The 13,179-nt window shown below is 40.2% G+C and overlaps 1 protein-coding gene across 3 annotated transcripts; it reads right to left on the minus strand.

Moving 5' to 3' along the window:
* Nucleotides 1–2,423: 2,423 nt before the first annotated feature.
* On the minus strand, nt 2,424–11,027 carry klf11a (Kruppel like factor 11a). 3 transcript variants are annotated; one of them, XM_084736787.1, is made up of 5 exons: nt 10,821–11,027; nt 8,193–8,318; nt 5,991–6,212; nt 4,103–4,988; nt 2,424–3,615 (listed from the first exon to the last, which is right to left on the minus strand). In XM_084736787.1, the coding sequence occupies exons 1-5, from the start codon at nt 10,851–10,853 to the stop codon at nt 3,320–3,322; spliced, it is 1,563 nt and encodes a 520-aa protein (XP_084592913.1). In that variant the 5' UTR covers nt 10,854–11,027; the 3' UTR covers nt 2,424–3,319. The 3 variants fall into 3 exon arrangements, with proteins under 3 accessions (XP_084592913.1, XP_084592914.1, XP_084592915.1); XM_084736788.1 differs by lacking the exon at nt 8,193–8,318 and having other exon boundaries at nt 10,821–11,025; XM_084736789.1 differs by lacking the exon at nt 8,193–8,318 and having other exon boundaries at nt 10,658–11,025.
* Nucleotides 11,028–13,179: the final 2,152 nt, after the last annotated feature.

Consider the following 13,179-nt stretch of genomic DNA (forward strand, 5'->3'; position numbering starts at 1 on the left):
TAGGCAACAGCAACATGGACGCCAAAACTTTCAGCATCAAGAAGCTACATAGCGTAGCATTTTAGCAAGCTAGCAAGCAGGTTATGTAATGCAGGAAATGCAAAGCCGTTAGCTGTTGGGAATATCAACATCATCCTGAGCCTAAAGTTACAATTTATTAAGTGACATTCACCAAAAAAATCAACTTCCAAAAATTATTTTGGAACGTCGTTTTGAAATATATGGGAGAGTTTTACAAAAATTTCCACTTCAGAGGTGGTGAATACAGACGACCCCATGTGAAGGCAGCATTCCTCAAAATTTAGAAAAAATAAAACAAAACGTCACTTTATGTCATGTAGTCCATTGAGAAAGAACAAACTACAAACACTTTTATTTTATCGTGGTAAAGTTTTATTATAAAAGCCATATTCTTCACCATCGCTTACAGGCAAATGTTCAGAAATGGGATTATTTCGATATAAGCCGTTATTATTAAGAATAACATTTAATAACATGAGGTATTTTCTTACTGGCTACACTATGGGCCAAATCAAGATATCAAAAACAGCACTTTTTCCTCAACAAATGTTTATTAAATAATAATAATAATAATGTGTAAAGCAAAGATAATAGGTAGTATCACAGTGAGGAATACTGTCCACCGACATTTTTAAAATATCAATAACTCGTACTGTCAATAAATGCAGATTGGAATACACGTAACATTCATATAGATATCAATATATTTACAATATTTACAGTCACACACAAATTGAACAGAAGTAGGCTAATAATAGAAGCACAATACAGAGGCTTTGGCAAAAAATAAAAAGAGTGCATACATTTTGCTAAACATGACATTTTACACATGAAGTAAACATGATTATACACGGAGAGAGAGTACAAAAACGAGCAAGATTTTTTTTTTAAAAAATCCAGTGCAATGTCAGGTTTTTGTTGGTTTCTGTCCGTGGATGAGTAGCAGCCTGTCGCCTTCGTGTTCCTCCTCTTCCTCCTCTGGTGAGTTTGTGGTTGGTGGGAATAAAATGTCCTGAGCAGGCCGGTGAAACTCGCTCTGCCCTCCGCCGGCTGCTCCGCCTCCGTCTACATTTCATATCTTAGATTTATTTCAGCCGTTTTACCTTCATCTTAAAATCAGCAGACCTGTGGCACGTTTATGCTTTATTCTGATGTATGTGTTTTGAAACTGAACAGTAAACAGGCAGAAGAACTTTCCAACAGTTTAAATGTTGGAAAAACTGCAGCTGAGGCGATTTGTCGACGTAATCAATTATGGACATACGTTGATTTGCATTAACATGCATTGAGGCATCGCAAGGAGCTGCGGCAGTTACATACTTAAACGAAAATACTTATGATTATGACTGAATAAAATATTGAAAAGTTTGCTATTCATTAGGGGTAAATTAATTGGTACAATAATTGAGTGATAAAAATAACCTTTCAAATAATCAATAAATTAGTTGTTAGTTTAATCCAAAGAATAAACATTAGATTGTTAAAAAAAAATTATGGTTAGGGGCAGCCCTACACAAACAGACTTGAACTCTGAAGTAAAATGACACTTATCACTCCAGTTATAAACTTTTAAACTGCTGTGTCAAAGCTGATGATTGGCTGGTCCCTGGATTTACCGCGAGTCAGAAGTACACGCTAACAAAGCTGCACGTAAACGTCTGAATGGTTTGTTCTGAATTTTGGTTCATATGTTGATGGTTCCCAGATGATGAATCCTCTTTTGACTGTCCCTCTAGCGCCACCAGCAGGCCACAGTTTCCACTATATAAACACCTAAATTCAGGACAGGATAACTACAAAGCTATATGCTAACATTGGCATGTTTAGCTAGCATATCACAGCATATCAAAGTTGTCATGTTTGCTGCTAAACAGCAGCATGTTGACAATCAATAAATAGTTAACATGTTTTCATGCTAATATGCTAATGTTAGCATGCAGCTCCAGTTGGGGCTGGTAAGAGCTGAACAGGTCTTTTTCCTCTGGTGCCACCTTCAGGACAAACTTTGTTTTAAAGATCCTTCTTTTTTTTAAGTCTATATTTGTGTAGTGAACATTTCAGCCTCAGGGGGTCGCTGGTGTGTCTGCAGACTTTCAGTCTGGTGAATATTAAAGAAACAGATACTGTCCGTTACTAAAGTTGTTGCCAAAGTAAAAACTAAACCTGACACGGAAGAAACAGATGAGAGCCGCATTTCCACAGCAGGAACTTTCCTTAAAGACAATGAAACTTTGGAGGAACTCTGTGTATTTCCACAGCTGGCATGAGGGTCTAAATTAAGTCCCAAAGACATTATTTTACTCCCCAAAAAGTCCCTTTTTAGTACTTTCCAAAGCACAGGAAATACAGCGATCAACATTTCTGATTGGTCAAGTACTGACAGTTCTGTATTTCAGCCGCCATTCCTAAAAATCTGCAGCTGCAAACCAGTTTGTTACTAGTTCATTGTGCTTTGACATCAACATGGAGCTACAGAAGAAAGCATACAGCAGGTGGACTGTCGATGATCATTGTTGTACAGTCACGTACAAAATGATGCATAAAAACAGCGTTTAAGCGCCACATACTCGAGCTGTCGATGAAAACAGTGTAGAGCTGCGGAGATTAATAGTTGTGACCTAAAACACGCGGCTGCATTTCACTCGAAAGTATCCCAACATCGGGCGGGTACATTTTCTAAATGTTTTGTATTTATTGATATTTATTTATTCAGGTGTATTTTAAACTGTTAACATTTATATTGCTCAAATTCGAGGTCAAATAAAGCCGTTCTTCAATATTGTCCACCATCATTTTGTGCTTCTTTATCAGCAGTTCAGGCACCGGTATCATTTTAAAAGCATCGTTTTACATCATAACATAAAAAACCCAAATAATACCCAACCCCATCGCTTTTTAATAGGTCAGAGAACTCATCTGCCTCATCTTCGCGGGTCTCCTTGACAACAACCAGCTGTAGGGACCTTTTAGTTCCTGGGACTAGAACGTTCTGGGTACTTTGGGTGGAAGCGCAGCTCATGAGTGACAATGATCGCTGTCGACAGTTTCATGTCACAGTAACTTGTCTAATATAAGAATAAGGCAGCCATCTTAACTTTCCTGACCAGAATTGAGTGAGTTTTAACGATGTTGTTCATACAGACGCAGCCGGAGCTCCGTAACGGATGGCCTTCGCTGAGTTCACCAGCCGAGTCTGATTTGTAGAAAAGTTCCTCCCGATGCGGAGCTGATTGAAACACCTGGAAGTGTCTGGGTTGGCGGGGTCCTGAGTTGGCCCTGTGGCTCCTAACTGAGTCTGTTAGTTGGCTGTGGGGACCAGCATGCCAACAGGAAGTGCGGAGCCTCTGCTCTGGCCTTTGGGCAGGGCCACTTTACTGAGGTCTCGGGTTTCGGCTGGCCATGACGACGCCCTCTTGGTGGTCATGTGCCGCCGGGCGTGTTTGGTCAAGTGGTCGCTGCGCATGAAGCGCCGGTCGCACACATTACAGACGAACTTCTTCTCGCCGGTGTGAGTCCGGCGGTGGCGGGAGAGCTCGTCAGAGCGGGCAAACTTTTTGTCGCAGCCCTCCCAGTGACAGCTGAACGGCTTCTCGCCTGCAGGAGGAGAAGAAGAAGAAGAGGAAGCGAGGGACTGTTAGTGTACAAACAAAACGTCACACAACATCACATAATAATCGTGTTTAGTGATACGTGTGTCCGTGCGCTCAACATGGCTGCAACTAATTTCTTTCTCGATTAATCTGTTGATCATTTTGTCTCTTAATTGATAAGTTGTTTGATCCAGAAAATGTCAGAAAATGTGGGAAAATTGATCCTGTCACAATCTTGTCAATTGAAAAATAGGTCCAAACATGTTTTCACATGTTCACATGTATTTTTAGATAATAATTATTATTTATTTGTTTTATTTTTCAGGACCTCTCATGGCACACCACTGGTCTGCCTCTTTAGTTTGCTGTTGTTAGCAGAGCTGTTAGCATGGCTGCAGACTCTTTAAATGGTTAATTTAGCTTAGACGAGGAAAAATCTGGAAAGACAAAGTCAAGTAAACGTGGAGACGAGTGTTTTTCAGTGGACGTACCTGTGTGTGTGCGCAGGTGAGCCTTCAGGTGGGAGCTCTTGAAATATGTCTTCTTGCAACCGGGGAAGTTGCAGACGTAATTTCGTCTACGGGAGAAGTCAGCCTGTGATGCGCCGCCGCTCGCCCCCGTCGGCATGTAAACGGGCGCCGGGGCCAGGGGGAGGAGCTTGGTGTTGCCCAGGGTCATGACAGTCTGCGGGCCCTGCGGTGGCTGGGATACGGCCGGCTGGGGGACCACGAACATGACGGTGCCCTGCGGCACGGCGGAGCCCACCAGCAAGGGCTGAGCGAAGCTGGAAGGGGACTGGGGCAGGATGGGCTTTGGCCCCCCCTGAGTCTGCATCTGAACCGGAGCCTGGACAAAGGCGGAGATCATCCCCGTCCGTCCGCTCACCGGGAACACCTGGCAGAGGAGCGGTGAGGAGGAGACCGGAGAGGAAGAGGAGGAGGAAGACAGCGGGGAGGAGTGAGGAGGCGATGCTGAGGAGGGAAGAGAGGACGGGCTGTTGTCCCTCTCCTCTGGAAGTGTCTGTGGTGGTCCCAGCTGAGGCGGCAGCGTGGAAGTTTCTGTCAGCTGGCTGGAGGAAGGAGGAGGAGGAGGAGGAATGCTGAGGCGGTCGGCGGTGTGGCGGATGACGCTGGTGGCCATGGCTCGGCCGGGCGGAGCCACGCAGGACGACTCTGTGTGAGGTGGAAGTGCTGAGGTCTCTGAGGTGACGGGGGAGGAGGCGGAGGGCCGTGGCAGGCAGCTGTGGGAGTCAGTGAAGGGGGCGGGGCTGGGGCGTGGTAAGACTGGTCTGGAGGTGGGGCTCAGAGCGGAGGTGGTGGTGAGGACAGCGGTGGTGGAGGCCTCGGCGAAGCTCGGACTGTGAGGTGGAGTCATACACTGACGAAGGGGGGAAGATTAAAACAGGATCAGTTTATAATAATATAAAACAGATTTAATTAATTACTCACTTCATAAATCAACAGGAAGTTGATTAACAAAAATGTCAAGAATTCTCTGGTTCCAGCTGTTTTTGTAACGACTGTTTCAATATTAACTCAAGTTTTTCTACATGGCCACATTTAATCTAATTAATATAATTTATTATTTGCATATAAATTATTACAATTATAATTGTCGCGTTATCTCAGGATAACAAAGTTAATTTTCTTGTGATAACACATTGATCATTTTATCTTGAGATTAAAAAAAGCTTGTTTTATCATAATGCTTTAATGTTTTCATTATCTTAAGATAACGAAGCTAGTTTTCTGCTGATCACAATTATTTCATTATCTCGAGATAACAATCTTTCTTGTGATAACAAGTTCATTAAATTGTTATCTTTGCATAACCAAGTTTGTTTTGTCATGATAACAAGTTAATTATTTCATTATCTTGAGATAAGAAAGCAAATTTTCCTGTGATAAGTTAAATATTTAGTTATTTCAATATAACAAAGCTTGTTTCCTTGTGATAATGGGTGAATTTACCTGGTTACCTGGAGACAACAGCCTTTTGTTTTCTCAAGATAACAAGAAATGAGAGAAGGAGCTTTGTTATCCCAAAATACTGATACATTAACTTATGAGTTCAAGGTAAGTTTTTTATTTGCACTGTTGGCCGTTTCAAGCTTCTGTACTGTTACCATTAGAATTTTAACTTGTTTGTGGTAGCATTTTATACTTTATTTTCTAATAAATTATGGGTTATATATGTAATATTATATGTATTAATTGTATTTTAAAATAATAGACATCAAGAGGAAGTAAATTACTACATTTTATAAATATTATTACGCAAACAATAGATCTTGAGTCATATTCAAGCAGGGTTTTAGTGCTGTTAACTAATTTTTCAGTCTTTAACCTGAACGTAGAGTAAATAATAAATGTCCCTTACCAGTGAGGACAGAGCGATCAGGTCTTTGGGAGTGTCCCCCCCCTCCGGGTGGAGATGGATGGAGTCACAGGAGTCGGAGGTGGGAGTCAGTGGGCGGGGTTTGTGCGACCTTTGACCCCAGAAGCTCATGCTGACGAGCGCCTCGGCGGCCTCCAGGTCATGGTACTCGACGCACGGCTTCAGCTCCATGGTCGTCACCTGCCGGACGTCCATATAGTCAACCTGAGGGAAGACCACATGATGCCAAATTTATTTTATTTTTACTTTTCTCCCTCAAATATGACGCAGACTTGAAACAAAAATCACTAAAATCTAAATGATATGAAACTTCAGTATAATAACAGGATTGATGGAATTCTTTAACATGGCAGGTCAAAAACTTTTTGGCACAATTTTGCTTCCATAAAACTGTTTCCAAAAACAAGTCGTCAAACTTTCAGTTCTTTCAAATAATCCAGTGTGACGTTCCAGAGAACCTCAGCCAGGTTTTAACCATGTTTACTCCATGATGTCACTGTTAGATGGGTCAGGTTCCAGGTTTTATTTGATTAATGGGGCGAGGTTAATGTTAAATATATATTAAATATATCTTTCTACAGCATGAGGTCATCCCTAACACAACAGCCACTCAGAAAGGAAGTAATAAATAGCAGCCTTAAAGTATCAGTTGGGATCCCAAATGTGTTCTGCTGTGTTATTATGATTCTGTATTTCAAACATGAAAATGTCCAGAAAATAAATGTATTCTGATTCAGACTGAAGCTGTCCTGTGATCTATAATGTTTAATGGTTTTATTTCACAGTAACCTCAAAAGTGTTGGGATCCCAAATGGCTTTGATTCAGCTGTTGATCCTGTAATGAAACTGTCTTGATGCTCTGCAATGTAGATTCTAAGTTGTGTTGTGCAAATCTGTTTGACTTCACAACAAACTTACAACACCTGCAGGGATGCAAAATGTTTACAGACTCATCCAGTGCAGCTAGTGACATTTACTGTAACAACTTCCTTACAAGTTGATGAAAAGAGATCTTATTTTTTTTCACAGCAACTTCAAATGTGTTGGGATCCCAAATATGTTGGGCTGAGTTTTCTTTTTGTCCATATTAGTTGACAGTAAATGAGACAAACAAATGTCTTCTACTTCCTTTTACTGCAACTTCAAATATGAGTTGGGATCCAAAATGGCTTTTTAGATATAATTTTAGATATAATTCAGCCTGATACAACTCTGCAATGTTGTTTAGTTGTTCTGTTTCATTTCACAACAAAATCAATAAAAAGGCAACTTCTTTCACAGCAAGTTCAAATGAGTTGGGATCCCAAATATGTTTGAGTCCCCTGATGATCTGAATAATGATAGTTTTGTTTTCCATGTCCAGTGGAGTTTGACTGCTAATGAGACAAACAAATATATTCCGCGTCATTTCATGGGGATTCCAAATGGCTTTATGGACATGATTCAGCCTGGCCGAAGTTAGGGACTCTTCGTTCTCTAATAGTTTTGATGTTCTGTAACGCACTTTGTAAGTTGCCTTCTCATTTTCACAATTACTTGAAAAAACAATTGTGGATTAAATAATAGGGATCCCAAATGTAATCGGCTGAGTTCCATGCTCTACAGTGTTGTTTATATGTTCACTTTAATTTCATAAAGTATCTTCTTCTTTTCATGGCAACTTCAAATGAGTTGGGATTCCAAATGTGTGTGGCTGAGGTCCTGATTTATTCAAACAATAATAGTCCACAAAATTCACCAGCTAACAAATATGTCCTCCTTCATTTCATGGGGATCCCAAATGGTTTTCTGGATATGATTCGGCCTGGCTGACAGTAATGAAACTGTCTTGGCACTCTTCAATGCACTTTTTAAAGATCTTTTGTGTCCAGAAAATCTGACACTGACTTGGCAACAAACAGCAGCTGGGATGCCAAATGTTTATGGGGACTCATCTATTGCTGCTGGTGACATTTACAGTAACGACTTCATAATGATGACGTGTCAGAGGTCAACTGATCATCAGCTGGTCATTTACTGACCATCTATTCCCCTTTTTTTCTTCCTCCTTTAGGAACAAAAGTGCACAGCACTCATTTAATTACCAACGATGTCACTGTTTTCCCACTTCCTCCTGAACCGTACCACCACAGGAGAAGAAATAAATAATTATAATAATAAAAATATATAAGTGTGGTCATTCACTGGAGGCAGGCGGGGTGAAAAATTACACCCAGGAGAATAAATAAATAAATGTAGGTGGGAGGTGACCAGGGGACAAAGGGCTCCTGGGTGCTCGGCTGAGTTGGCTGGCATCTGGCGACTGCTCCTCTGCACGTACAAGAAGGGTGGAGGGAGGGAGAGCGAGCAAGGGGTGAGAGACTTAGCTATATAGATACACAGAGCGAGAGAGAGGGGCCCCACTGCAGCGGGTACACCCAGCCGACGGGGAACCTCCCCTGCACCCAGAATAGATGACGGGAGGTGGCGTGCCAGATATTACACCCCCCTTAACAAAAAAGAAACAAGCCCCGCCCCCTCCTCCTCCTCCTCCCTTATTAACATGCACCGACTCGCCCCAGAGAGAGAGAGAGAGAGAGAGAGAGAGAGAGAGAGAGAGAGAGAGAGAGAGAGAGAGAGAGAGAGGAAGCTCCCAACAGGAAGTGTAGTTGGAGAAAACAAAGTCAATCTGTTGCAAGCAACACACACACACACACACACACACACACACACACACACACACACAGTATCGTGCTCCGGCGCTGTGATTTCCCACGCACAAGATCACACAAACACATCACACAGCAACACATAATGAGATTACAGCAGCAAGAAACAATGCAGAGCTCAAGATATTTATTCACCATCAGTACCAGCCTCAGTTAATAATGTGTCTTTACTCGTATATTAATAATTAAAATAATGATAAAACATGTTTACTGACAGCAAAAAAACATATGAATTAACCAAAACATATTTGTAGATTGAACCTGACTATTGTCCAGAATTTGACTGTAATTTTCCTTTTTATTTGATGTGATTTTAGTTTGTGTTGTTGTCCCTCTTTGTGTTGTTTCCTCTGTTGTCTCTTTGTTATGATCAGCTGCTGTTAATCAATCAGTTCATCGATAGAAAATGTATCCATTCTAATACTGATATTACAATTTTGATCAACAGCCTCATACATAATTAATTGTTTGAATAAAAAAAAATCAGTATACTATTAAAAAATGTGAATATTTGCTGTGTTTTTTGTCTTCTATAGTAACTTGAATACATCTTGGTTTTTGCAAAACATACAATATAAAACTGCCAACTTTGGCTTTAAACAACTGAGACAGGCATTATTTTTTCACTAATTTAAGGACCAAAACATAAATATTGGACATGAACATTCTTTAAAAAAAACAGGTTTTTGTTACATTTTTCACAGATATCAACATGAACATGCTTTTATGTTTCATATTATTTTAAATTGAGCATTTTTGACTGATGATAACTTTAATTAGTTTAAACTCTGGTCTCAATCATAATATGACAGTTAACATATTTGATGTCTTAACTCATCTACAGTGAGCAAAATAATTAGTAAAGTTGCAATTATTAGCCAATTAATCAATTAGTTGATCGAAAGAAAATTAGTTGGCAACTATTTTGATCGATTACTCATTTCTCAGTTATTTGGTCAAGCTCAAATGTCTGCTTTCAGTTTCTTAACTGTGAGGATTTGCTGCTTTTCTTTGTGATTTCTGACAGTAAATGAAGAGTCTTTGGGTTTTGGACTGTTGGTTTGACAAAAGAAGACATGTTGAGCTCCAGAAAATCATGACAAGCATTTTTCACAATTATTTGAGATTTGATTGACTAAAGAAAAATAATCAGCACATGAATCGATATTGAAATTGATTATTAGTTGCAGTATAATGTGAGTCGATGAAGAGGTCAGCCTCAGATATCATCACTAAAAATCAACAACCTGAGTATCAACAATAAACATTTCCAAGAAGCCAGATATGAACCCTGGTAACACTGACGAACCCAGATAAATATCACAAACGCTTAAGAACCCAGACAGCAACATAAAAAAATGTCAAGCACCCCTGGAGACACTGATGATAAAAATAGACAAGAACCTAAATATCAACTCTAAAAATAGTCAAAAACCCAGATATCAATGTTAAAAATGGTCAAACAAATAAAACAACACAATAAAACAATCAAAGCATTGGTTAAACAGGTTTAAACTGTAAAACTGTCAGATCATTTAGATTTTTTTTCTCTCATAATCACTCAGATTATTGATTAATCGATAACAGACCGCTGACATTGATCATAGTCGATGCTCTCAGTGATGTAGTGGTAAGAATGATGAGCTGTAGTTGAACAGGTCGGACCTCCTCTGCTCACAGCCTCCAACAACAAAGACGAGCAAGTAGAACCTGATTCTACTGACAAACAATAAAAAGCAGCTGAAATCGGAATAAAGACGAGCTGACAGCATCTTTAAACTTTATCACACCGCAGTGATGCAACTGTTGTGAACACACACACACACACACACACACACACACACACACACACACACACAGGAGACAGTGGGTTCAGTATGACCTCAAATGAACCAGCCGACAGCGCCAAAATCAGACAAAAACAGCGGCTCTCCGGCTCACCTGGAGCCCGTTCGAAGCGTCCGGAGGTTCCGTGAACCCGCCGACTGGTGCCGTGAAGCTGCAGGTAAACGGCTCAGGTACAAAAACAGACACAAGTTTGAGTGGAACCCGGTCCGGACAGCCGGGGAACAGCCGCCGCTGGTGTCCGTGCAGGAGGACTCACCTGGCCGGAGCGCTCGGCCGGTGAGCTGAGCATGAAGCGGAGCGGCAGGTTGTGGAGACGGCGGCGGGGAGGAGGAGCGGTGTGAGCGGTCAGTCAGTCCGTCAGTAACGAGCCGGAGCTGAGTCTCTGCCAGCAGTCTGCTGCCTTCAGCTGAGAGCGGCCAAAAAAACAAAAAAGACGAGAAAAAAACACAGAAACAAAATTCAGAGCAGTCTGGCGGGTGGTAACACGCAGCCAATCACACGCAAAGGTGTAGCGGGCCGCGGCCAATCGCAGGCGAGGCGGTGCGTGATCAGGACGTGGTCGCGCCGGGATTGGCCCGACGCGGGGTGCGTGGCTGTCGGGGGGCGTGTCCGGGGAGTCAGCGGTGTCAGAGTAAACCCGGTGAACCCGGCAGCGCGCTCGAACTGGGGGAAAGGTTGGAGCAGACAGGCGCGAGGCGGGCGGGACCGCGATACCCGCGAGGACGCGCGGGAACAAGAAGAGGAGGCATTCAGTGAACAACTGAACGATGTACAGTATATATACACACAAAATATATGAATTTATCAACTAAAACAGAATGAAATACACATAATTATCTCGTAAATGATATCCACAAACACAAACATCTCGATTTATTTATGTTTTTAAGATGTTTTATTGTTGAAATGACAAATACACTCGAACTTTCAACACCTATATTATATTTTAATATTAAGTTCACCCAAAACATAAGGTATTAATAATATTTTTTTTATAAAAATGTATTCAGAAACACTATAGTCTCAGTGGTTTATAATGTGTGTAAAATGTTTTATTTCTGAAATGACATAATTATATTATTATATTAATGAAAATATGTGTTGTCAACTTAACTAGCTCCTATTTTTATACAAATGTGTTCATAAACACAAGTATCTTAATATATTTTTTAATGTTTTTAAGATGTTTCTATAGTTTGAATGTCAAATAAACTTTTCCAGACCACATCTTATTGGATTGTCATGGTCACCCAAAATATAAAATATTAAAAATGTATGTCTTGTCAACTCAGTTAGCTCTTATATTTTATAAAAGTTATTCGTAAACAATTATATTGATGGTTTTACATGTTATACAATGCTTACTATAGTTAAAAGCTTTTGTTTAAAGGACAAATTAAGTTAAACTGTAACAGCCATCATGGACACTGCAAGATATTAATGAAAATATATCTGTGTTGTCATCCAAATTAGCTCTTATTTTTATATAATGTATTTATAAATGTACACATACATATATACACACATATATAGTTATTACGTGGGTTTGCTGAAATTCTGATTGGTCAATTACAGCATTCCAAGATCTGTTATTTACTTATAACCGACTATTATCATGGACACAGTTCTCAGGAGGAACAATAAAAACAATATGAATTAAAAAATAATATTTTGTGCCAAATTATTAATATAATATATAATATAGTATAAGCAAGATAATGTACAGTGAGCAGGTCATTACTGTGAAATAAACAACCTGCTCAGTGTACATTATGCCTTACTTAATATATATATAGTTTTTTCTGTGCCTTCTCATGTAGAAGCAAGGGTTTTATGGAAAAACTGAATTAGCTCCTGATCAATAATAGTCAACTATTTTAATAGTAATTTCAGTTATTTTTGGAGGTCATATGCCAAAAAAATCTTCTCAAAAGTGAATTATCTTTGATTTTGTTACTTTCCTATGAGAGTAAGTTAAATATTTTATATGACCATCATGGAAAAGAAGCCATTTAAATATGTCACGATGTAGTTTATCTTTTTTTTCTGAGAGTATGAATAGATTCTACTGTTGCTCTCGACTGACGCTGATACGAGGCTCATGCAAAATGTAGATGTAAACACGAGTGTGTGGAGGAGGAGATGGGAGGGGTGTGTGAACCACAGAAGCACAAGATTTTTCTCTTCTTTTTTTGGAGATTATAAACAACATGCATGTCTTCCTACACTTACACACACACACACACACACACACACACACACAGACAGCTGAGAGACAGACCATGAAGCTGTAGCTGCTGGACAGGTCAGGAATGACTACAGGCTGAAGAGACTGACCTGCGTGAGATAAGACTCAAGAAAACTGTAAATGACTGTGTTGTTTTTGTGTTTTTGTTCCTGAAGCTGAAAAGGAAAGTAAAGCAGCCACCCTGCTGCATGTCTTTACATAGTGGAAATGTGGGATTGGCTGCAGCAGAAAGTCCACAGGGTTTTTCTTTTTTCTTTTTTTTCCTTTTTTTTGGCTGGGCATTTTTGCCTTCACGTGCAGCGTGGCCTCAGACATGTGCACGTTAAACACAGTTAAAGACAGAAACAAAGAAGAAGAGAAAGAGGTG

This window comes from Lutjanus erythropterus, chromosome 15 (assembly GCF_056507025.1).
Source record: "Lutjanus erythropterus isolate fLutEry1 chromosome 15, fLutEry1.hap2, whole genome shotgun sequence".
Taxonomy (NCBI): domain Eukaryota; kingdom Metazoa; phylum Chordata; class Actinopteri; order Lutjaniformes; family Lutjanidae; genus Lutjanus; species Lutjanus erythropterus.

Bases quoted from the DNA above. Each gene is read 5' to 3' on its own strand.
- klf11a (XM_084736787.1), bottom strand. From the start codon at position 10,853: ATGCTCAGCTCACCGGCCGAGCGCTCCGGCCAG. The intron at 8,319-10,820 runs GTGAGTCCTCCT...TTGTACGTGCAG, and splicing joins CGGCCGAGCGCTCCGGCCAG to AGGAGCAGTCGCCAGATGCC. The intron at 6,213-8,192 runs GTGAATGACCAC...GTCTTCCCTCAG, and splicing joins TTTCACCCCGCCTGCCTCCA to GTTGACTATATGGACGTCCG.